This window comes from Spermophilus citellus (assembly GCF_964194105.1).
Source record: "Spermophilus citellus genome assembly, chromosome: 15".
Classification (NCBI taxonomy): domain Eukaryota; kingdom Metazoa; phylum Chordata; class Mammalia; order Rodentia; family Sciuridae; genus Spermophilus; species Spermophilus citellus.
The window spans coordinates 46,496,312-46,521,688 of NC_138195.1; the positions used below are offsets into that span (position 1 = coordinate 46,496,312).

At 42.4% G+C, this 25,377-nt stretch overlaps 1 protein-coding gene across 1 annotated transcript; it reads left to right on the forward strand.

Moving 5' to 3' along the window:
* On the forward strand, positions 1–24,849 carry OIT3 (oncoprotein induced transcript 3). Its single transcript, XM_081268647.1, has 9 exons — positions 1–88; positions 3,853–4,227; positions 5,500–5,607; positions 9,798–9,920; positions 13,751–13,873; positions 15,150–15,310; positions 16,612–17,027; positions 22,210–22,309; positions 24,141–24,849. Exons 1-9 carry the CDS (start codon positions 28–30, stop codon positions 24,312–24,314), a joined length of 1,641 nt encoding a protein of 546 aa, XP_081124773.1. The 5' UTR covers positions 1–27; the 3' UTR covers positions 24,315–24,849.
* Positions 24,850–25,377: the final 528 nt, after the last annotated feature.

Sequence of the window (25,377 nt, forward strand, 5' to 3'; positions counted from 1 at the left end):
TCTGTTTCTGGCCCTCCATCCAGAAAGATGCCTCAGGTCTTGCTGTTCACCTGCCTCTTCATCACAGTCATCTCGCTGTCCTCCCTGGGTGAGTTTGGTGTCAAGAAGTTGGCACAATGTACTTTTCGTTGTTGCAATTTGCTATTGTGTACAGGTTGTTAAGAACTAGATTCCAGCGCCTCAAATACTGTTTCTAGAATCATGTCAGAAAAGTCACTCATAATCTGTGAAAATTTACTTTCCGAGACTTTCTGTTACATGTTCCATTAGCCTCTTGCTTGGGCACCCAGAATTCTCATGGGCCTGCGGTCTCCAATACTTCTCCATGAACTAATTATTTATTGGCATTTATGTAAGAGGAATTATGATCTCTGTTTTCTAGGCACTTTTATAGTTCTAACTTGAAGAGTAAAAAAAAATATTTTTAGATTTGAGGATAGAATTTTCCTTTAATGAATGCAAGAGACTGAATGCTCTGTTCTCTGAAGGGCACAGATCTGGATAAGACAAACTCATTAGTCCTGACCTTTGAAAATACATAGGACTTTTTGCACAGACTAAGCATCTCTTAAAACTGCCTCTGTCTTCAGACTTGGCCCCAAATTAGCCAGCTAGGCAAGGGAAAGTCTCAGTTCCAGCTACTGACAGAATTCTCCCTTATTTCTTTCTCCAATAACATGAGTTCTAACTGGAAGAGAAGGCAGGAGGTGGGATGGAGAGAACCAACCTCCTTGGCACTCTTGTGTAGCTCAGTATTCCACAATGATTTATTTCTTTGAGGTCACTTGTGCCTTGCCCCGGCATCTTTAAGGATACACATTAAAATCTAGATTTGAACAAGTTAGCAAGGCCCTAAGAACTTAGTGGACCCTGTCTCAAAATAAAAAAAATAAAAAGGGCTGGGTGTGTAACTGAAATTAGTGTAGTATCCTGGATGGGATCCTGAACAGGGAAAGATGTAGGTAGAAAATAAGGAAATCTGGAAAAAAATATATATGGACTGGAGTTAATAAGGGGTTCTCAGTGATTCATTAATAGCGAAAAAGGCACCGCACCACGTGAGAGCGTTGTGTATGTGTGATGGAAACTGGCTGCAGGGTATATGGGAACTCTTCTCACTTATTCTGTAAATCCAAAAATGTCCCTCCGAATAGACTTGAGCTCCCTGTCGTTAAACGCGGGGTCTGCTGTCAATAACTAAAGGGCGCCACGCAGCAGCTCCCTCTTTCCTTCCCCCCTCCTGGTCTACCCTCCCTCTGGCACCTCCCCTGTCCTCCCCTCATCCCCACACCCTTTCCAGACCCCCGACCCTCACCCCAGCGCTTCTAGGATGCTGGACTCAATGCCAGAAGCCAGGTGTAGGGGGGACCTTTGGGGCTGCAGGGGCCGCTTTTCCTAGTGGAGAGGGGAAGCGCCCGGAGACCCGGGGAAGAGGCTGGAAAGGACAGGGGAGGGGGAGGGGAGGCTGCGGGGGATAGGTGGGGACTGGGAGGGAGGGAGAGGGACAAGGGCCAGGGCTTCCGGACCTATGGGGGGGGGACGCTTTCGCCCGGCTGCCTGGGGTAGCACACCCCGGGCCCCGCCTGCCCGTGCGCCCTCGGCGGGGCTTCTCCGGAGAAGCGCGGGGAGGCGGGGGCTGCCTGGAGCCCGACTCCCGCGCGGGAGGCAGCCCCGGGCCGTCCCTCCGGAGGCCTCCCGCTGAGGAGTCTGCACCCCATTGAGGATCGGTATGCAAAACACCGAATTGTGGCTCCGAATTGAGGCTGAAAACTCGAAAAAGAATTGAGGGATTTAACACCGGCGGCCAGATTATTAGAGGGCTGAATTATTGTCTTCAAAGGGGATGGAAAAGTTTATGTTAGAAAGGGTGGCTGGGCGCAGTGGCGCTCGCCGGTGATCACCGTCACTCGGGAGGCTGAGAAAAGGCAGCCTCAGCAATTTAGCGAGGCCCTGTCTCAAAATAAAAAGGGCTGGGGATGCAGCACAGTGGGAAAGGGCCCCTGCGCTCAATCCCCAGAAAAAAACAAAAAAACAAAAAACCCACGAGTGAGATAGATAAATAGATTTTATTTTACAGAAGATAGTGGGTAAATTTCTTTTCATGCCACAATTACCCTACCACAGGAAAGGAAGTGCACTTTTAGCAGCTCAGGAAATCACAGTTCACTTTAAGGGAAAACTTTATAAATCATGGAATAGTCATTATGAGAATTTCTGTAGAAGCCATTAAAGGTTGAGTGTCTAACCATTTCTTATAAAATTACAGCGAGGGAACTGAGTGAGATATTTCTATGAATTTGTAATCACCTATAAATTTGCTCTGGAAATCTTGCTTGGCAAGAGAGCAGGCAAAAGGAGTTGAACCCAGGACCTTGTGCATGCCAGGCAAGGGCTCTACCACTAAGCTACATTCTTAACCCACTGTTTTTTGTTGTTGTTGTTGTTGTTTTGTTTTGTTTTTCCTGGGTGTGTGTTGTTGTCTTCTTTTTTTTTTTTTTTTTTTTTTTTCTTTTCCTCGGTTTTTAAAAGGAAGAGAATCTAAGGACATTTCTTAGCCTCCAGGGACATTAAACTATAATCTAGGGCTCTGTTGCAATACCTCAGGGACATTTTAAAGAGAAAGTTGTTCCTGCCATCTGCAATTCTGCAAATGTGTTATTTCCAGAAAACGCAATATCCCACTTATTTTTTGTCCCAAACTGTCACATTATCTGTGGGAACCACTTGCCAGTACACTGTGTATTTCAGAGCATCTGATATGTGCCTAAAGCCTTTTCCTTTTCACTGAAGTGTTCTTAGCACATTCTTTATCAAAGTCAAATTTCCACTAATGCAAAATTGTATCTATAATCTTTTTTACACATGACCATCCAATTTTTTTTTTTTTTAATTTCCAAAAAACACTGCAATACAGCCTCTCCTTTCTGGATAGCTGAGCTGAAATGTGCTATCCCATAACTGTTTGTTATTGTAATAAAATACCTAATTCCTCTTCCATAAGACAGTTCCAGATTTTTTAAAACTGCTGTTTCTTCAATCTTCTTTTTTCCCCACACTGTAGTTCCCAGCTTATTCTCCAGGCCCTCTTCTAGAACTGGTCAACTTCCTCTGGACAAATTAGTCAAATTAGTCAATTCATTAAAAAAAAATCCTCCAGATGTGAACACAGTGCTCAAAATATGGTCTTACCATGGCAAAGTTCACTGAGTAGAATTCTACCCTCCCCTATCTGAAAGATTATCCTTCCATCAAATGACGATTCTGGATAAAAAGCATACTTCGCGCCTGCAGGTGGCGTTCACCTGTAATCCCAGCAACTCAGGAGGCTGAGCAGGAGGATTTGAGTTCAAAACCAGCCAAGCAACAGCAAGGCACTTAGCAACTCAGTGAGACCCTGTCTTTAATAAAATGCAAAATAGGGCTGGGGATGTGGCTAAGTGGTCCAGTGCCCCTGAGTTCAAAGCTCAGTACTACCTCCCCCACAAAAAGCATAGTTTGACCTAACACTCACATAGTTTGAAATAATGTTGCAAATCTATGAATGTGTGAAGCATTTTTAAATCAAGTTGAGGAATCATAAATAGTTACTTTAGGGGACTTCAGACAATTTTTTTCTTGAATTCAAAAAAAGTCAAAATGTGAGTCCATGGGGCTGGGGTTGTGGCTCAGTGGCAGAGTGCTTGCCTGGCACATGTGAGGCACTGGGTTCAAACCTCAGCACCACATGTAAATGAACAAATGAACAAATGTATTATTTATTTATTTAATGTGAGTCCAGTAAGGTGGACTTGGGCGGTTGGGACTACTCTGAAACATCACTAGGTGGCTCTGAGGTACCCTTTTCCTTCCCAGCCCTAGATCCTTGTTCGGCTTACATCAGTCTGAATGAGCCCTGGAGGAACACAGACCACAGGCTTGATGAGGCTCAAGGGCCACCTCTGTGTGACAACCATGTGGATGGGGAGTGGTACCGCTTCACGGGCATGGCAGGGGATGCCATGCCCACCTTCTGCATACCAGAAAACCACTGTGGGACCCACGCGCCTGTCTGGCTCAATGGGAGCCACCCCCTAGAAGGCGACGGCATTGTGCAACGCCAGGCCTGTGCCAGCTTCAAAGAGAACTGCTGCCTGTGGAACACCACGGTGGAGGTCAAGGCTTGCTCAGGAGGCTACTTTGTGTACCGTCTGGCCAAGCCCAGCGTCTGCTTCCACGTCTACTGTGGGCGTGAGTACTGCCCCGGCTGCTTTTTCCTCCCCAACAAGGCCAAATTGGAGACAGAGAGGAAGGTGCCACAGGAAATCCAGTCATGGTGACAGCAATGTCTGAAATGAACAATGGCTGATCTGAGACCAAAGATACCTCCATAGTGTGACCTTCCTTCCCTCCCCTTTCCCTCCCCTTCCTTTAGAGATGGGGACTCGCTAAGTATCCAGGCTGGTCTCGAATTTATAGTCCTCCTGCCTCAGCCTCCTGAGTCACTGGGATTATAGGAATGAACATGCCACCAAGCCTGGCCCAGATTGTGATGTTTGAGATCTATTCCTCGAATTTCTGAAAAATTCCTGAAAGAAATAGGAAGGGAAAGGAACCATGACTTTGAACAGTTCTGGTTCATTTTGTCTTTATTCCCTTCAAACAAAACATCAGAAAATGAAATGTTGATTTAGGTCATTGAAATGGTGGACTTCCGACCTTTCTGAGTATGGAGGACCCTTTTAAAGGTGTCTGTGTAGGTCGGCTGATCAATCAACAGATAGATGTTCAGACCTCCATACGGCAGCGTTGTACTTAGCATCCGTTGATTTGTTAAAATGATATATACTGGGAAGAAGCCCCTTGAGGTCAGTAATATTTTTAAGTGAATTTCTGTGTTATTAATACCATCAAAATCTTTGTACCTTTTAAAAATTTGCTGTGTTGGGGGATGGAACCAGGGGCTTTGCACATGCTAGGCAAGCTACATCTCCAGCCCCATATACGTTTTTAAAAGTACAGAGTAGGACTTAATATTTACTTGGTCTATAACTCATGCTCGGTGGCATTTTAGATTTGCAGAAAACCTGTGGCCACCCACAGGCCTGACTGAAATTGGGAGTCATTGATCTAAATGACAGAAGCGCCCTGAGCACTCTTTCCTTTGAGTTATAAAAACCCTGAGCCAGGAGAACTTCCTTGATGGTGGTTGGGAACTTGTGCCCATGGCTGCTTCCTGACTCCTTCCAGAGTGAGCGTGCTTCGGTGGTGGCACACGCCTGTAACTCCAGCAGCTCGGGAGGCTGAGGCAGGAGGATTGCAAGTTCAAAGCCAGCCTCAGCAATTTAGGGAGGACCTAAAGCAACTTAGAGAGACCCTGTCTCTAAATAAAATATAAAACAGGGCTGGGGATGTGGCTCAGTGATAAAACACCCCTGGGTTCAATCCCTAGTACAAAGACAGAGAAAGAGAGAGTGCATTCCAGTCGTCACCTCTCACAAGGGTGATTTTATCCTTCCATAGATTTTTATGACATCTGTGATGAGGACTGCCATGGCAGCTGCTTGGACACCAGCGAGTGCACGTGCTCTCCTGGAACCGTGCTGGGCCCTGATGGCCAGACGTGCTTTGGTAAGAAACTATCAGGAGGGAGAAACAGGCTGTTGGGATTGAAGGGGTCAATCAAAATCTCTCCCTGCCCCAGAGCTCCATCATTTTCCCAGTGTGTTTCTGGTGTTTGCCTTTCTAGCTCAGGACTAAAGCTCAAGTCAAATTTATGCTGTGATTAGCAACAGTTTGGAATTCAGCTGCTATAGTAGCCCCTAGCCCCTGTGGCTATGTGGGACCTGAAATGTTGCTGGGGTGACTGAGATGGGAATTATAGATTTATTTTAATTTAAAAACCTATGTTTGGTTTAGTCATTGGAAATCCAAAAGTGTCTGGGACAACTTGAGTAACTATAAATTTTATCTGTATTTACTAACTATAAATACAGATTAAATATTTCCGATGAAAATTTGGCATTCAAATGGAAATGTGCTATAAATTCATTTCACAGTGTATTCCAAAAAAACTTGTATTATTTTCTTATGCTTCCAGGGTTTCTTCAGGCAGATATTAAAATACAAATAAATATGTTTGTTTTAGCCTAGCATCTTTTTTTTTTAAGTTGGACACAATGCCTTTATTTTATTTTATTTATTTTTATGTGGTGCTGAGAATCAAGCCCAGCACCTCACACATGCTAGACGGATGCTCTACCTCGCTGAGCCACAACCCCAGCCCACACATCTCATCCTTAACAATGTGTCTGGGGCATCTTTGCCCATCAAAGTCCCAAGTGCCTACCTGGGGCCTGTAGGCTGCAGAGAGATCATGAATCACCTAAATAATAGGCAGAGTTTTGGGTTCATGTGCACATGTCAATTTTAGTTTTTATTTAGTTTCCGGTTAACAAAACTTATTTAGTTTCCATAACAAAATTTGTTATCAAATATTTAGTTTAATTTAATTTTTAAAAGTTTGTTTTAAGGGGCTGGGGATGTGGCTCAAGAGGTAGCACGCTCGCCTGGGATGCGTGTGGCGCTGGGTTCGATCCTCAGCACCACATACAAAGATGTTGTGTCCGCTGAAAACTAAAAAATTAAAAAACATTTGTTTTAAATGTAAGAATTTTAATTACTTATTTTAAATTACATAATTTTTTCCAGTTGCACTGGCGCATGCCTGTAAACCCAGCTGCTCGGGAAGCTGAGGCAGGAGGATCATGAGTTCAAAGCCAGCCTCAGCAAAAGTGAGGCACTAAGCAACTCAGTGAGATACTGTCTCTAAATAAAATACAAAACAGGGCTGGGGACATGGCTCAGGGGCTAAGTGTCCCTGAGTTCAATTTTTGGTATCCAACAATGAAAAAATAAATAAACAATATAATATAACATAACATATTTTTTTCAGCAGAGAGAAGACTGTAAGAAAATAATATAACAGACACACCCGTACCCAGACTTAAATATTGCTTCCTTTTTTAAAAAAATATATAAGTATAATTTTGCACATGGAAGTCATGCACTCTGTCCCAGTTCCTCCTCAGCCCTGGCCCTCCAGGGAAAATCAATGTTTTGAAGTCAGCATGGGTTCTTCTGGCCCCAGTTTTTGAGGCTTTCATCCTTTATGCTTATACCCACAATGCTGTACTGGATAGGATTGCTTTGTGTTCCTAGAATTAACATGAGAACCCTGCCTTGTGCCCTAGGGGAGATTTTCTCTGGGGTGCACCTTAGGAAGGGATTCATGGTACACGGAGTAACTGGCTGTAATTAACAATCAACCCCAAGTGACAATGGCCTACATAAGTAGAAATTTAGTTCTCCCTCATATTAAAAAAATCAGTCCCTAGGGCTGGGGCTGGGGCTCAGTGGTAGTGCACTTGCCTGGCATGTGTGAGGCACTGGGTTTGATTCTCAGCACCACATAAAATAAATAAAGGACTATCAACAATAAAAAAAAAAAAAAATCAGTCCCAAGGTAAGTGTTCCAGGCTTGGAACAGAGGCCTCTAAGGAGACCAAGCCCAAGTGTAGCCACATCCATACCCAGGGAAGCTGCTGGCCTCTGCCCACAGACCTCAAAGGCAGTACAATGAAGGTGGAAAAGAGGAGGTCCTCTTAAGATTTTCCTCTTCTGACCATATGTTTCACTTCTACAACTTTTATGTGTTGATTTGGTTTTGATTCTGTCTTGTCTTTTTAAACATCTATTTTGGTTACTATCCTTTTCTTTTATCTTTGGACATTTTTTAAAAATACTTGTGCCGTGCATGGTGGTGCTTGCCTGTAATTCCAGCGGCTTGGTTCAGGAGGCTGAGGTAGGAGGATCTCAAGTTCAAGGCCAGCCTCAGCAATTAAGCAAGGCCCTAAGCAACGCAACAAGACTCCATCTCTAATAAAATACAAAAAGGGGCCGGAAATGTTGCTCAGTGGTTAAGTGCCCTTGAGTTCAGTCCCTGGTACAAAAAAAAAAAAAAAAAAAAAAAAAAACTTGTGTCATAGGTTTCTGGATTACTCTGTTATCTCTGGTTCAAAGTTTCCTGTTATTATTTATTTACTTACTTATTTATTTTTGTACTGGGAATTGAACCCAAGGGCTCTTTACCACTGAGCCACACCCCCAGCCCTTTTTATTTTTTATTGTATCTTAGGGTCTGGCTAAGTTGTTGAAGGCCTCACTAAATTGCTGAGGCTGGTCTCAGACTTGCAGTCTTCCTGCCTTAGCCTCCCAACTCACTGGGATTACAGGTGTGTGCCACCACACCCAGCAAAGTGTCCTGTTATCTTGCCTACTATTTTTCATGGTATATCATTCGTAGTATTTTATGGCAAACCCATATTCTGTTGTAATTATTCTTTGGTGGCTCTCCACTCTCCTCCCCTGGTTTGAGGAAGTCTACTACAGAGCAGTTTTTCATGTGCCCTGCCAGGCTCACAGAAGCTTTACCAGGCCAGGCCAAAGCTTACAAGTCTCTTGGCTTCAAGATCCTCACAGCATGTGGGAAGTAGAAATCCATTCTTCAAAAATAGCAGAGCACTGACTTTGGGTTTCCATTGTTTGTGAAGAATTTTCTCCCTTAAAGCCTCAGGCAGAGACTCTCCTTATTGCTTCTCTTGGCTACTTGGCAAAGTTCTTCTACCTTTGATTTCATTGAGAGATGTATTAGTCCATTTTCTGTTTCTGTGAGGAGATACCCAAAGCTGGGTAACGTACAAAGAAAAGAGGTTTATTTAGCTCACAGTTCTGGAGGTTCAAGGGCATGGTGCTGGCATTGGCCCAGTTCTGGGGAAGGCCTCATGGCAAATGGCATCATGGCAGGAACATGTGCAAGAGGGAGAAATCACACGGCAAAGACAAGAAGCCAGGGAGCAACTGAGGTCCCATAGGAACCACATTAATCCCTTCCAAGGGCAGTGCCCCAGTGACTTAATAATCTCCCACTAGGCCCTGCCTCTTAACCTTGGCACACCAGGAACCAAGCTTCCAACACGCCTTTGAGTCGATACGCTTAAACCACACTCTAACCCTAGCAGGGGGATACCTTTTCTGAGGTCCTGGACTTAGCAGCATTTCAGTTTCAGCTCATCTCCTTTCCTGGGCCAAGGCCATGCCTCCTGTTACTTAGAGAGTGTTTACACCCTAGTCCCTGTCTTCTGTCCTGCATCCAGGTCTGTTTTTCCTGGGGGCCATGCAAAAGCTTCCTGTCTTAGAAGAAGGAAGGGGTAGGCATTTGTTACCAGCGGAGCTTTTTCTTTGGTGTGTGGTAAAAGTCGATATCTTTCATTGGAATCTTTGAGAGGTTAACGATCATTGCTCAAGTATAATGTAAGACTTTTCCAATTTTAAAGATGGATTTGGAGGGCAGTTCTGATCAAGTTGCCACAGAAGACTTGGGTGTTTTCTTCTGCACTGATTTAAAGCACAATTTCATGATTTAAAACACAATTGGCAGCTTTTCAGGAACTCATGGGAAAAAGTGCAATATACCAACACAAATAGTAGGTGTGTTCAGGACACAAAAGCCACTTCATTTCCCCATAGTTTTTCCATTATGAGGAAGAAGTTGGCGAGTAATTAGACACCTTCCCCTCAGCAGAGGACAGATGAAAGAAGGACTTGGTTGGGGAGACCAGGTTGATAGAGGTGATGAGGGAGGACCACAGTGCTGGGTGGGGTTGTGCATCAGAGATGATGGTCCTGGAGATTCTGCCAGGAGCTGGGGACCAGATCACAGAGCCCAGCAACGTGCAAACGGTGCGGTTTCTATTCCACAGATGAAAATGAATGTGAGCACAACAATGGTGGCTGCAGCGAGATCTGCGTGAACCTCAAAAACTCCTATCGCTGTGAGTGTGGGACTGGCCGCGTGCTAAGAAAGGACGGCAAGACTTGCGAAGGTGAGAGTGATCGAGGACAGGGCCCGGGGGAGCTGCCTGGGCCTTAGAGGAGAGAAACCCTTTGGCCGTGTGCAGAACTGACCAAAGAAGCTCCTTACCATGGGGGGTGCTGCTGCTGTGGACAGAATCCAGTGATGGGTTTTACTCCAGGATTTGACAGGAGGGAATTTTGCAAGGAAGCTACGTTTTTACCGGGGAAACGGAAGTAAGGTATTTCATGTTTCTCAGACTTGAATGTGCCCATAAATTGCAGAGGATTTTGCTCAAGTGTGATTCAGTAGGTCTGGGATCAGGTCACGATGTTGCATTTCTGAATAACTTGTAGGTGACGCCTGTGCTTCTGGTCCAAGGAGCACACCTGGAGTAGCAAACCAGTGGAGGCGAGGAGCATGAGAAAGGGCTCAGAGGCTGCTTCTCAGCCTTCCCTGCTGCTGAGAACCCACCAGCCCCCAGCAGGCCTCCTCCTGCAGGGCTGGGATGGGGCCTGGGAGTTCCCGCATTTAACAGATTCCACAGGTGATCCTTACTGTCTTGGAATTCAGAAAACTGGCCACATGAAGCCATTTCCTCCCTGTATGCTTCCGTTTTACTGGAGATTAATATGACTTTTGGAAATAAATAAAACGACCTAATTTCAACAGCAGAGATGCTGTGTACAGGTTATATGACAAAGTAAAAAATCCTAATAATGCATATCAAAAAATTGAAATGAGAATTATCTATTATTTCTTATATTGAAAATAATTATACATATTTATGGGATGCCGTGTGATATTTTGACAATCTGTTGTTATGTGAGACTTACATACTTCCCTTCTCAAAGGCACATTTACTTTTGTAAATGATCACAGCTAAAATTTCATTACTTCTGCTTTCATAAATCTGAATTCTCAAGACACTGTTAGCAGAGAGTGTGGATGGAGCAATAAATGGCTTAGTTGTTATTTACAGAGGATATATGACTTGTCCCAAGAATAATTAAATTTGTAGATTAATAGAGCTGTGGTACTGCTTACAAGAATTCACTTCATTCTTGCTACATTCAAAACAACAAAATACTAACCCAGAAGAAAAAATTATGGCTAGTGCCCAAAATGTATTTCATGCAACAAAGTTTACTTATTAACTAAGGGAATATAATTGAAATATTAAACTGCTATCCCTTATAACAAGACTAAATGTACTTAAAATTTTATTGAGTAAGGATAATGTCCTAAATTCTCCCTAAATCTTAATTATTTTATGCCATATTTTGTGCATATTTGAATATTCATGAAGTGGTCCATGAGGAACATCTGTAATTATTCATGAGCACTTTATTGGAACTATACAGTTAATCTTCTATAATCCTAAAACCTAATAACCATAACTGAAAAATATTTTAGCAAAAGATAAAAATTATTTATGAGTCACACTTCAGAATTAATATGCCTATTTGTAACCCTTACATTTTAGTGATAGTCTAAATATTTGCTTCTTTAGTGGGACTATTAAATAATTTTATTTTTAAAACAATGAACAGCCCTTTTAAGTTTTAAAGTAATTATTATTGTTTTGTTTTATTGTAAAAGTGTAGGAAAAATATGGAGGAGTAAAAGGGAGATAATTAAAATGATCTACAACTCCCCTTGCTAGATATGCCCGTTTTAAACACTTTGGTATATCTTCTTGAGAGATTTAAATCCTTTAAGGCAATTCAGATTTTCAGTTTATTTTTTGCTTTGCATTTTTAGGCCTGAAAGTATCCCAAATGAATATTTTAGGGTAACCCCCTTCGTCTTACAAATATTGAAATTACAACTCAGAGAAATAAAATGATTTAAGAAAGGTAATTTGGTCAGTAGTAGAGCACTTGCCTAGCATTTATGAGGCCTTGAGTTCAGTCTCCAGTATAAATAAAACATTAGAAGTTGTCTAAAAATAGGAAAAAGGTCATTTTGGGGGGAAAAAGTTCCTACTAATGTTGATTTTCATATCTTGTAACATATTTTATGCTTTCTTCCACAGTTACAAAAATTTCAGCTATTTCAAAAGACCATAAACAGTGCTTATATTCTTTTAAATTATGCAGATTTATAAACTTAAAATACCTTTTAAGTTTTGCAAAGATTAATTCATTGCAAATTTATTTTCTCTATACAGTTTCACAAAAATTGATTTATTCCAAGTTAATTTACTCATGTTCTAAAGAATTAATTTTTCTAAACCATCATCAAACTAATAGTTTTATTTATACCTATAAATCAGTTTACATCTTTCCCTGTGCTTCTCAGATAATTTGAAACATTTCTTTCGATTATCTTAACTTAGAACAGGGGTCAGCGATTTTTTTTCTGTAAAGACGATATTAAATATTTTAGACTCTATGGACCATACAGAATCAGTCAGAACTACTCAACTCTGGTCTGGTAGGGAGAAAGCTGCCATAGACAATAGGTTTTTTTTTTTTTTTTTTTTTAAATTGGGCATAGTTGTTTGCCAATAAAACTTTATATATAACAGCACATCACAGAATAGACTTTGACAACCCTTAACCTAGAAGATAATGTCCACAAAAGTTATTTTCCTCTAAGTTTAAAATCGCAAGGTAGTTTCTCCAGTTTTCAACTGAGCATTTTTTCTTTTTGTCTATTTTTAAAATGCAAAACATTAAAAGAGATTTTTTTAAAAACACCTCATAAGAGAAACGTTGTTTTAGTCAGCTCTCTTGCTGCCGTTGACTAAAAGACCTGACAAGAACAATTAGAGGAGGAAAAGTTTATTTGAGGACTCGTGGTTCCAGAGGTCTCAGTCCATAGATGGCTGACTCCTTTTCTTGGGGCTCGAAGTGAGGCAGAACACCATGGCAGAAGCATATGGCAAAGGAAGGCAGCTGGGGACATGGCACCTGGAAACAGAGAGCCAGCTCTCCTCATCAGGACAAAAGATAAGCCCCAAATGCACACCCACAGTGACCCACCCCTCCAGCCACACACCCCTCTGCCTATACTCCCTACAGTTCACCCCTAAGGGGATTAATGCACTGCTTAGGTAAAGGTTCTCATAACCCAATTGTTTCTTGCATTGCTTCACACATGAGCTTTTGGGGGAATACGTCATATCTAAACCATGAGAAATATCAACATCAGTTTGGTTGAAAGGATTTAGTATATTTCCAGGACTTTTTTTTTTCAGTGCTGGGAATTTCACCCAGGGCTTGTGCCTGCTAGGCAAGCACTCTACCACTGAGACATGTCCTCAGCTTCCAGGCCTCACTTTTATAATGTAGTGTCAGACCAAGGTCCTTTACCCCCAATGCTCTTGTCCCTAGAGATTCTAGGAGAGGGAGCATGATCCAGCCAACCCACAGCAACTCAAATCCACTTCACTGGCCTAGTTGAATTTATACCCTGTGACACCCCAAAAATTTCAAATTGGGTATATTAAATGTTACAGCAATTAAAAAAAGAACTTTTGGATCTTACTTCTACAATTCATACCTTTACTGTAACCATGACTAACCATGATGTGAGAAACACATCAGACAAAACCATCTTCTTTTTTTCTTCAATACTCAGGATGGAACCCAGGGATTGAGTTCATTGTACATGCTGGGCAAGGGCTCTACCACTGAGCTACATCCCCAACCCATAGACAAAACCAAATTGAAGGATATTCTACGAAATTCCTGGCCAGCTTAAGAGAATAGAGCTGTGGATATTGCAAGATTGCTCTTTGTAGTTATAACATTAATAAACAGTTTTTTTTTGTGAGTTTACCTACATGTCTCAGTGCCAGGCTCCTTAGAGAAGAGGATTACCTAACGTTTCCTTTCTCTGTTTCTACTGCAGACATTGAAGGATGCCATAATAACAATGGTGGCTGCAGCCATACTTGCCTTGGGTTGGAGAAGGGCTACCAGTGCGAATGTCCCCGGGGCTTAGTGCTATCTGAGGATAACCACACTTGCCAAGGTAGTACATGGGCAGGCTTGACCTCTGCTCTGATTTAGACTTCCTCCTCCTCTGGGCTCCCTCCTCAAGTGTGTCAGATTCTCATCTTTCAGGACACAGCCCTTTGAGCGGTTGTGTGTCTGGGTCGTCATTCAGGAAGCTTTCCAAAAAAAAGATCTCTAGGAAAAGATTTTCCAAGAGCAGACTTTCCTTTGCTGTTTCCCTTTGATTTTTTTTCTAATTTTTATGCCTAATAATACAGCTACACATTTGGAAGTTGAAGACATCAATGCAGCTCTCTTTTCTAACAGATAATAGAGTCGAATCTAAGTTGAACCCACCCCACAGAGTAGGTTCTTCTCCCATCCACAGTTCTCTGGGAACTATTATCGGAAAATTTACTTCTTAATGTCCAGAATATTAATTTTTTAATCTAGCAAATAATTAGCATCTATTTCTTTTTTTTAATATATTTCCTGTTGTTCTGGTGTGTCTTCACATATTGGATTCTGATAATACCCATTAACTATTTGTAGGATTTGGAGAAATAAACACAGAAATGTTGAGGAAAAGTAATCTTTTTAATATTAAGCTGAAGTGGAGTTTACAGTCAGAGTTTATGGTTTACTGAGCAACACAGGGACAATTTGGAACCCTTTCTCAAATGCACTAATACTGTGTTTATTACCTCTATTTTATGGGGCAATAATTAACAGTAAAATCAAACCAGAGTCATTGTGTCATTTAAGCCTGTATCAAAGCAGTGCTTTTCTGTTTTGCCAGTAAATTATGTTGGTGCTAAAAGCTAACCCTCTAGGTGTTTCACTTATGGAGTTATGCCACATATTGAACCAAATGTTTGCTGAAATTACACTTGAATATGATATTTCCTATTTTGAGGAACAATATATTTCAGGAGCATTACTTGGCCATGACCTTGGTAGTTAAGAATCCTGGTTTTATTCACCAACTTGTTTTGAACTTTGTTGATTTCAGAGCAGGTGACATGGACATCATTTTTTCCCCAGAAACCTTCCTTATCTTTTCTCCCAATTCAGGTTTTATTTATTTATGTACCAGGTATTGAACCCAGGAGCACTTAACCACTGAGCCACCTCCCCAGCTCTTTGAGACAAATAAATGGTGTTGCTAAGTTGCTTGGGGCTTTGCTAAATTGCTGAGGCTGGCTTTGAACCTGTGATCCTCCTGTCTCTGCCTCCCAAGCCTCTGGGATTGCAGGTGTGTGCCACCAAGCCCAGCTGGGTCACGGTTTTAACAGCAGCCCTCTTTCATGCAGTCCCTGTGTTGTGCAAGTCGAGTGCCATTGAAGTGAGCGTCCCCAGGGAGCTGGTCGGTGGCCTGGAACTCTTCCTGACCAACACCTCCTGCCGAGGAGTGTCCAATGGCACCCACGTCAACATCGTCTTCTCCCTCAAGACATGTGGCACCGTGGTCGATGTAGGTTCCCCCCTGTGGGCACTTGGGAAAATGCCAAAAGCTGGTTTCTTGGGGGGTGGTTGGCAGAGGGATACAGTAGGGCTTGTGTCATAGATGAGACATCTCCACGCAAAAGAGCTGAGCCCCAAACACCTATGTCATTCAATTAACAAACACATTATTGAACACGTGCTATGGTGCTGTCATGGTGAGAATATGGAATTAAGAGTTCTGCCATTCCTGTTCTCAAATAGCCCTCTGTCTCCCATACATGCAGGTATTTTCCTGCGTGTATCAGCACTGGTGGCACTAGGAAGCTGGCTATATCCTCTTTGAGAAGTCATTTTATTTGAAGAAAGTGACTAATTGAGATGATGGTTCATTTGTGATGTGGTGAATGAGTTCAAGTATCGAAGCAGGTGGAGGTAAAAGGTTTATACTTTCATCCAAATATTTCACACAGTCCTATGCCAGCAAGTCTGAGAGGCATTGAAATAAGAGGCCTATCTCATAGGAACTTGTGCAGCTGCCCTGAGATGACAACATATAAAATATAAATAAGAGATGAACTGTGAGATAGATGACAGGGACTCTAGGAGTCCCGTAAGGGGACAAGTGGGACTTGGATTAGGGTGGAAATGTGTGCAGGACTCACTCAGAAGCAGAGGACAAGAAAGAAGCTTTTAGGTGGGCACCAATGAGAAAAGTCTGAGAGAGGGGAATATTCAAGCCTGTGCTGAGGTAGCCGTGACCGGGTGGAGCTTGCCTGTCTGGCAAGGAGTTCACACATGGTCCCGCTTTAGGCAGGTTGTGTGGATTCTTTCTGTGGATGATCAAAGGAAATGCCGCCATCATGCTGGCACCACTCTCTGGTGCATGGCAGAGAGGATGGCATTGGAGATGAAGATCTGAAAATCATCTGCGCTGTCGTGAGTGCCTGCACCTGGGCGTGGATGAGTCCTGCACAAGGCTGTGCCTGCAGCAGGATTGCCAGGTCCAGAATTCCTGAAAAAATAACTTGCAGATGCCACCCTTTTCTAAATTACCAGAGCTTGGAATTTGCTGAATCCACATGCATCAGGTTTTATGAGCAATGCTCCAAAGGAATGAGTGCGTTAATCAAGAAGTAGCACATAAAACTCTCAGTCAGGATGTTACACTAATAGGGCTATAAAAAATAAAGCCTCCAGTTCAGACAACCAAATGGTGTGTTTTGATATAAACAGATGTTTGGAGAAAGCTAATGTGAGAAGGGGGCGGGGGAGGACATCTCTGTAGAAATAAACAAAATCTCTTCCTCTCCTTGCCCTGGCCTGGCTCAGGTGGTGAATGACAAAATCGTGGCCAGCAACCTGGTGACAGGTCTACCCAAGCAGACCCCAGGGAGCAGTGGGGACATCATCATACGGACCAGCAAACTGCTGATCCCGGTGACCTGCGAGTTTCCCCGCCTGTACACCATCTCTGAAGGATACGTTCCCAACCTTCGGAACTCCCCCCTGGAAATCATGAGCCGGAACCACGGCATCTTCCCGTTCACCCTGGAGATCTTCAAGGACAATGAGTTTGAAGAGCCGTACCGGGAGGCTCTGCCCATCCTCAAACTTCGCGACTCCCTCTACTTTGGCATCGAGCCCCTGGTGCACGTGAGCGGCCTGGAGAGCCTGGTGGAGAGCTGCTTTGCCACCCCCACCGCCAAGGTCGACGAGATCCTCAAGTACTACCTGATCCAGGACGGGTAACTATGCGCCCCACTGCTCCAGCAGTCCAGGCTGTCACCAGATTTTTATTAGTTCAGGAGCCCTTTATTAACATCTTGGAGGTGAAGACATGTGAAAGAAAGGAGAGCACAAAATGATATTGGGCGCCGTGTCACACGCCTGTAATCCCAGTGGCTCGGGAGGCTGAAGCAGGAGGATCACAGGTTCAGCCAGCCTCAGTAACTTAGTGAGATCCGGTCTCAAAATAAAAATAAAAAGGGTTGGGGATGTGACTCAGTGGTAAAGTGCCCTGGGTTCAATCCCTAGTACAAAAAAAAAAAAAAAGAAAGAAAGAAAGAAAGAACTCCAAAGTAACTAACTGGTACCAAAACAACATGCAGAAAAGCAATTTGGAAATATAAATATCGAATTTGATGGAACAAAATAGTATATTGAATAATTTTCCATTTTTAATACCTGCAGGATACCTAGGAGGGCCAGGTCAGTGGGCAGCTGGATATGTGTATCAGGCTCAGGAACAAGGTCAAGACTAGAAGGAAGACAGGGAACAGCTCCGTTGATAGCTGGGACTGTAGGATCAGAGGAGGCTGGGTGTCTGTGAGGTGGGTGCTGAGCCTGTTGGGGTGGCTGAGATCACATGGGCAAGAGGAGGTGAAGCTGACACAGGAGCCAGGAACTTTCCACCCAAAGTCAAAAGAAATGAAATGAAGCCCAAGAGCAAGAACACACAGGCAAGAATTTGGAGTTTTAATTCAAGGATAGGGGAACAGCAGGAAGGGAGAGAAAAATTCAGGCTGCCTGCTAACCAAGGAAGGGACCTGTCTTGGTGCCATCCTACGCCTGGTCCCTGTGGTTGGTTTAAGAATTGGAGGGTTAGGGCTGGGGTCGTGGCTCAGCCGCAGAGCACTTACCTAGCACATGCTGAGCACTGGGGTTGATCCTCAGCACCACATAAATATAAATAAATTAAATAAATGTATTTTAAAAAAGAACAAGAGGGTAAGAAAACACACTGCAATGGGCAGGGGGCAGTAGGAAGAGATAGTTAGTAACAGATTATGAATTAAGGCCTGACAGTGTATCCTCCATTTTGCCCCCATTCTGGTCCTTGCCTGTCTCAAAGCTGCAAGAGTAGACTCCTCTCTTAATAAGGATCCTCCTGAGGATCCTTAGTGAGTGCTGTAGGTATGTTGAGGTATCACTGAAAATCTGAATGCTAACAACCATTGTCTACTCTTCCCTGGAAAATTACAATCACATCTCAAACTCACAATGTTATCTCATGAGTTTCTTCCTCCTTCTAAATGTCAGTTGGGACAAGTGTCACACGGGGTCAGGAGCTGCTGCTGCCCAGCCTGGGAATGGTCCAGTAAGTGCCACACAAGTGAGCCCCGGGTTCTTCCCTGTACTATTGGCCTGCAGGCTCTTGGAAGTTTCTAATTTGCTTTAGCATCTTCTCATCTCTCACCACAGCCTTCACCTGCTGCTGTCAATCCCTTGCACAGTGATTTTTTCAACCCTTGGTGCTTATTAGGATCAACTGAGAAACTTATTTTAAAAAAGCAACACCCAACCCAGGCCTCTCTCTCTGCTACTCTTGTTGTCTTAATTCCAGCCCTGGACCAGGAAAATGGCTTCCTACCCACCCCTCGAAAACCTCAGCTCCACAAAGTCCCCTGAGAATTCATTGGAGAGAAAAATATGATCTCATCCCAGCCCTCCTCATAATGTTTTAATGTCTCCTTCTTACCTTTGGTGGGTAAATTTAGTTGTTTTCCAGGAGGGCTTTCAGCCTCAGATTCCTGCAGCCTTGTTGGCTCATTTTCACAACAGGGACAATTCATCATTCTGAGCAGCCTTGGGAGGTCAGTCATGACGGGGTCTGTGGTGGAGGGGATCTGTAGCCCTTTGGATTTCTTGTCATACTTAAGTGATTCCCAGAAAGTTTTAAAATGAAAAGCAGAAACATCATTTTTTTCTTTTCTCTCTCTCTCTCTCTCTCTCTCTCTCTCTCTCTCTCTCTCTCGTCGCACACTTAGTGCTGATTAAGGAGGACTTTTGCTCCTTTTTAATTTTCTTTAACTGCCTTAATGGAGTGTTCTTCAACGACAATGAGTGGACATGTTTAAAGACTATAGTTTGTTAGGTTCCAGCATAAACGCTGTGAAACCATTCCTGTAATCAACATCATGAACATTTCACACGCCCTAAAAGCATGTGCGGGGCCCTGGGTTCAATCCTCAGCACCACATAAAAGTAAATAAATAAAAAAGTTTATTTTTTTTTTTTAAAAAAAGAATGCTTTACCTTTAAAAAAAATAATAATAATATCTGTGAAATTTGCTTATATATTTGTTATTTAGACTTTTTGTTTTATACAGTTCTAAGAATTTACCCTATTTATTTTTCTAACCCTTAGCAAATATAAGAGAGAATATATGTGTGTGTGTGTCTGTGTGTGTGTGTGTGTGTGTGTGTGTATCAAAAGAAAAGGGCAAATGTGAGAATTGAAAACCCATATGGTAGGCAGGCGAATAGCACCATCATAGGGATAAGAGGGATAGATGGGGAAATAACCCTAGTCAGCGGGGCTGCAGCCCTCAGCCTCTGACCTTGGCCTCTTCCAATTCCTGCTTCTGCCAGATGGAATTACTGGCAATTCACACTGGCATTCCTTGTCGCCTCCTGATGTGGCACTGCTGTTTCCTTGGCCCCACCTTTTCTTCTATCTGATTTTTTTTGGCCCTTCAAGATTGAGCAGGGGTTTACTTTCTCCTTGAAGCCTTCCCCTCTGTGTCCCATGGTGAGCTAAAAGCCTTCTTTCCCTTTCTTTCTTCCTCAATGCTTAGCAGAATTGGTGGGAGGGGGCATCATTAAATATTTGTTAAGAGAATTATAAATGAGCATACCAGTAATTTGGGGCTAGTTCACAAACCAAAAATAAACATACTGCACTTTACTTCTATTCATGAATTATTTGGTGATAATCATTTTAAAAATTATTCATTGCCTTTAGCTTACATTTAAATCAGGCCAGTTATCTCCTGAGGAGGAGCATGTCCAATTCACTTCCCACTGATTTTAGTTGGTACACCCTCCGAGAAGGCAAGACAATTTAATGCTAGTCTAAGAAAAATATGATTAGAAAGTGAATTTAGAAAAAGAAACATTGGATTCTAAAGTCAAGTGTTGAATAACATTTTCGTAAATAACTATTTTGGCTTATCCTATATCACTTTCTTTTAGGATATGAACTTGGAGTTGTCAGAACTGGTATTCTGTAATCATAGCAAACAGTAAGTCAAGAGTAGAAATTTGTCCTGGATTCTATTCTGTTATATGATATCTTATAATATCATTTTCTCTTTTAAATAAGGATAATGATATTTTTAAAAAATTTTTTAGTTGTAGATGAACACAACACCTTTATTTTATTTATTTATTTTTATGTGGTGCTGAGGATTGAACCCAGGGCCTCATATGTGAGGTGCAAGTGCTCTGCCACTGAGCCACAAACCCAGCCCAAGGATAATAATATTTTATATAAACAAATGGAAGATGCTGAGGGCATTTAAATGAAAAGCATGATTTCAATATTTAGTATTACTATTGTTAACCTAGATATCTAGACACTAGGCTAGCAAGGGCTTTTTTTTTTTTTTTTTAAGTACTGGGGAGTGAACCCTGAACCACTTTACCACTGAGCCACCGCCCTGATCCTTTTTATCATTTATCTATTTTTATTTTTATTTTCAGACAGGATTTTGCTAAGTTGCTCAGGGCCTCATTAAGTTACTGAGGTTGACCTTGGACTTATGATCCTCCTGCTTCAGGATTCTCTGGGATTACAGGCCTGCACCATCATGCCTGCTAATATTACTCCTTTTTATATTTATTTTTTTGTGGTGCTGGGGATCAAACCCAATGATATGGAGCTACAGCCCAGCCCCAGCATTGCTCATTTTCATGTCCTCTGCAGCACTCAGCAAAGGGTCTTGCATGGTTTAGGTGTGCAAACAGTACTTACAACATAACTGGAAGAAGGTGGAAATTACCTTTACCTTGAAAAAATAAAAATGAATAGATATAAGAAACAGCAGAAACCAGATCATCTGTTTAGATCCTCTCCAACTTGGTGGAATAAGGTACCAGTAGTAATATAAGTCGAGATTCCTTATTTTCAACAACAGTATGAAATTTTTCAACAGCAGCAAAACAGTAGTTAATAATGAACTAGATCACAGTCCTTAAGTATATGGAGCTGGAACCTTATTTCATAGACTTTTGTTTCTGATACCCACTTTTTTATTGGCCTGGTATCAAACTATGAGACACCCATTAAAAGGCAACTATGCCCAGGAAAAAAAGGGTCCCTTTAGCATTTAGAAAGGAACAAGCAATACAAAGGTGATCCTTGGCCTGCAGGAGAAAATGCTCATCTAAAGATGTGACTAAAACCATGACAGGGAGCATCAGTCACACATCTTTTCCCCAGCTAAGCCTGAGGTAAACTCCCAAGCCCTTCACCTTGAAGTTTATCATGACATTTAGAAGAAGAGGAATTAAGACAACTTGAGGTGAATGACTTCTCCCCAGTAGTTATTCCCTAAGTTAAATATGTACCAGTTTTTTGATGCTTGGATTATGCCATGTTCACTTTTTTTGGAGGGGACATAGCAGGAATTGAAGTCAGGGCTACTCGGCCACTGAGTCACATCTCCAGCCCTATTTTGTATTTTATTTAGAGACAGGGTCTCACTGAGTTGCTTAGAACTTCGCTTTTGCTGAGGCTGGCTTTCATCCTCCTGCTTCAGCCTCCCGAGCTGCTGCGATTATAGGCGTGAGCTACCGTGCCTGGCATGTGTTCACTTTTGTATCCCCTTTAGTGGTTGGTGTCTTTTTGAAATAAATGTTATTCATGTTGCTAATACTTAAACATATTCACCCCCCAGGAAATGCAGGGCCCATTTGTAGGCTCATCAGACAAAGGTACGGTCAGACTCACTCAGCGCGAGCAGGGCTTGCCTGCGGAGGCCTCCACAGGAAGGGAATGACATTTTTCCTTCATTCTCAAAAAGCTGAGTGCAACCCAGCCCGCTCCACCCACTTTCCTCCCCCTGGGCCAGATGTGTTGGCAGGATTGTTTTTCCAACTCTGTGGAAATGCTCCCGTCTTACGTGCTGTCTGTGCTACTTCCAGCTGCGTCTCAGATGACTCGGTGAAGCAGTACTCATCCCGGGATCACCTCGCCAAGCACTTCCAGGTCCCCGTCTTCAAGTTTGTGGGCAAAGACCACAAGGTGAGCCGAACACTTTTATCTTGTCACCCCAGATCTGAGCTTCCTTTTTGGTGTCCCAGTGTGTGATATTCTAAGACCCCTGAGAAAATACAGGGAAACTGGCCACCAAGAAGCTTAACACCTCCATGCATGTCACAAGTGCCAGTAACTGTGCTTCTTCAAAGAGAATATACTATAGGATGGTAGTTTGAAATCTGGGGATCAGATGTGGATGAAGAAACCAGTGTGTGGTCAACTACAGGCAAAGGAGGTGGACAGGAAACTCCCAGAGCAGATAGGGAAATCGGAAGTGAAAACAGTACCTAGAATGCCAATTGCAAGACACCACTTTATATGTATCAAATCTATAAAAATTACAAATTAAAACACTTGGTTATAAGGAGAAGTATACAATGGCCCAACAAATTGGCACACTTTCTGGAAAGTTATCTGATAATGTGTAATTATAACCATTAAATCATCATATTCTTTTATCTAAAAATTCTCATTCTGGCAGTTTCTCAAAGACAAAACCAAAACAAAGGGGTTTGTTGGTTGGTTGTGTTTATAGAACATCATTTTAAGGAAGGAAGGAAGTCCACAAACTAAGCTGAGGGTATATAAATTTAATTCAATATTAAGCAGTTATTAAAATGATAAAGATGAGAAAAGCAGACATGAAAAGTGTCAGGGATTTTTATGTGCATATTGAATATGCTACATTAAAAAAAATATATATATATACACACACACACACACACACACACACACACACACACATACACACACACACAGGGATAAAGGTTAGAAAAGTATATACCAAAAAGGCTTTAGTGTGACAACATGGAATTTTTTTGTCATCATTACAGTTGTTGAAGTCTTTAAGCTAAAGGAAGCCAGAGGGCCAGGTGTGGTGTTTCACAGCTATAATCTCAGCAGCTCTGGAGGCTGAGGCAGGAGAATCACAAGTTCAAGGCCAGCCTCAGCAAGGCCAGACTCTATTTCAAAATTAAAAACATAGAAAGGGCTGGAGATGTAGCTCAGTTAAATGCCCTAGGTTCAACCCCCAGTATGGATGGAGGGAGGGAGGGATGGATAGATAGATAGATAGACAGACAGATAGATAGAATAAAGGAAGTCAGAAGGTGCCATTCTTTCTCATGCCTCCTGTATGTGTGTCCCTGTCCTTCCTGAAGGCCTGTTGAAGTGGTGCCTAATCCTCATCCCCTCCTCCTCTAGGCAGTGAGCCTCAGGCAGCTTCTTATAGAGAAGTCTTAGGTCACCAAAGAAGCGCAGGAGCCAGTGTTTTTCCCAGACCTTGATGTGAAAAATGAGATGTTGCTTCACAAAACTCTCTTCTGCCCCAGCCAAAAACAGAAGTTACTGGTGCGGGTTTTAAATATTCCATGTGACTCAAATTCCAACTTCACCACATTATCAAATATGTTAACTGGAAAAGTTTCTTATTAAGTCTCAGTAAAATAGGGACGGGGTCATGTCTAGCTCAGAGTGTCCTATTAGGACTGAGATGACATTTGTGGACATTTAGTGTTATGTCTGGCTTCTATGGGTCCCTCACAGTGGCATCTGTTTTCTTTTCTTTTTTTGGGGGGGTGGGGGTGGGGGGACCAGGGATTGAACTCAGGGGCATTTGACCACTGAGCCACATCCCCAGCCCTATTTTGTATTTTACTTAGAGACAGTTGCTCAGCACCTTGCCATTGCTGGGGCTGGCTTTGAACTTGCCATCCTCCTGCCTCAGCTCCCAAGCTGCTGGGACTACAGGTGTGCGCCACTGAGCCTGGCAGTGGCATCTATTTTTATTTAATGAGGCTCATTATCACCTTTTCAGGAAGTGTTCCTGCACTGCCGGGTTCTTGTCTGTGGGATGCTGGACCAGCGTTCCCGTTGTGCCCAGGGTTGCCACCGGCGAGTTCGGCGTTCAGCAGAGGAAGGAGAGGGCTTGGAGGGCCTGCAGAGCCATGTGCTTACTGGTGGCCCGATCAGCATCGACTGGGAGGACTAGTTGGTTGTAACACCAGAGTCCCTGATTTGAGCCACACTCCTCTCTGGAACTTCTCCCCACAACCTCTGAGAACATTCCAGAACTTTCTAGAACACCTGCGTGCTTTTAACTGGGTACTGTGCATTTACACAAACTCCCAGAATGGACTCACTAATTCTACTTCACTGGGTTGGAAGAGGCCAAAGCACTGCTGACCAGTGTGGCCCGGGTGGGTCTTCCTAATGTAGAAAGCTAAGCACTCCACAGAGAAGGCTCTTCCATCTCCTTCGTTTCTTTCCTACAATAAAATAACTCATGTATGATGTAATAGGACCACTAAAATCAGAACCTGGGTATAATGTTTCAAGTTAGAAGTTTAAAACAAACCAGTTACTAAAGGTATGTCCTAAATACCCAAAGACTCTCTAAATAAATAAAAATAATTATACCCCGAAAACTCAGTTCAAACAGAATTCAAATAGAATAGAGGATTTGGAAGCTCATCAATAAAACAATGTGTAATAAGAACATGTTATTTAGTTTTTCTCTTGCATAATATTTTCTTTTGATGTTTTATATTGCCTTAAGTGAAATATTTTTACTTAATAAATGTTAATAAATTTACCAACAGGCATTGAAGTGGTTCAGTAATTGAACTATAAACAAAATTAGTACTTTATGTCCTGAGAATTAGTATTCTATGCCCTTAGGTCAGTAAGACAGTAGAAAGAGGTATAAAATTATATCATTCTTTTTTCTACTCATAGGTGCTTGATAAATTTTTTTGAAATAAACATCACAAACTGCATCAAATCCAATTTCTTGCTTTGTCACCTAATGTTATGACTTACGTTAAGATCAAGAAAAGTGTTTCTTCTTTTTCTTTTAAAAATAGCTACAGCTGGGTGGGGCTGTTCAGTGGTAGAGCGCTTGCATAGCATGTATGAGGCACCATACATTAAAATAAGGTATTGTGTCCATCTTCAACTAAAAAGACATTTTTTTAAGTAGCCACAGTTGATAATTCTTAATGGAGCTGGTAGAATTAACAAAAGGAAGCTAAAGGAGTAAAATGCAGATCAGA

Coding starts and splice junctions, on each gene's coding strand:
- OIT3 (XM_081268647.1), top strand. CDS start 28: ATGCCTCAGGTCTTGCTGTTCACCTGCCTCTTCATCACAGTCATCTCG. Junction 5,608..9,797: donor TGATGGCCAGACGTGCTTTG/GTAAGAAACTAT, acceptor TCTATTCCACAG/ATGAAAATGAATGTGAGCAC. Junction 15,311..16,611: donor CATGTGGCACCGTGGTCGAT/GTAGGTTCCCCC, acceptor GGCCTGGCTCAG/GTGGTGAATGACAAAATCGT.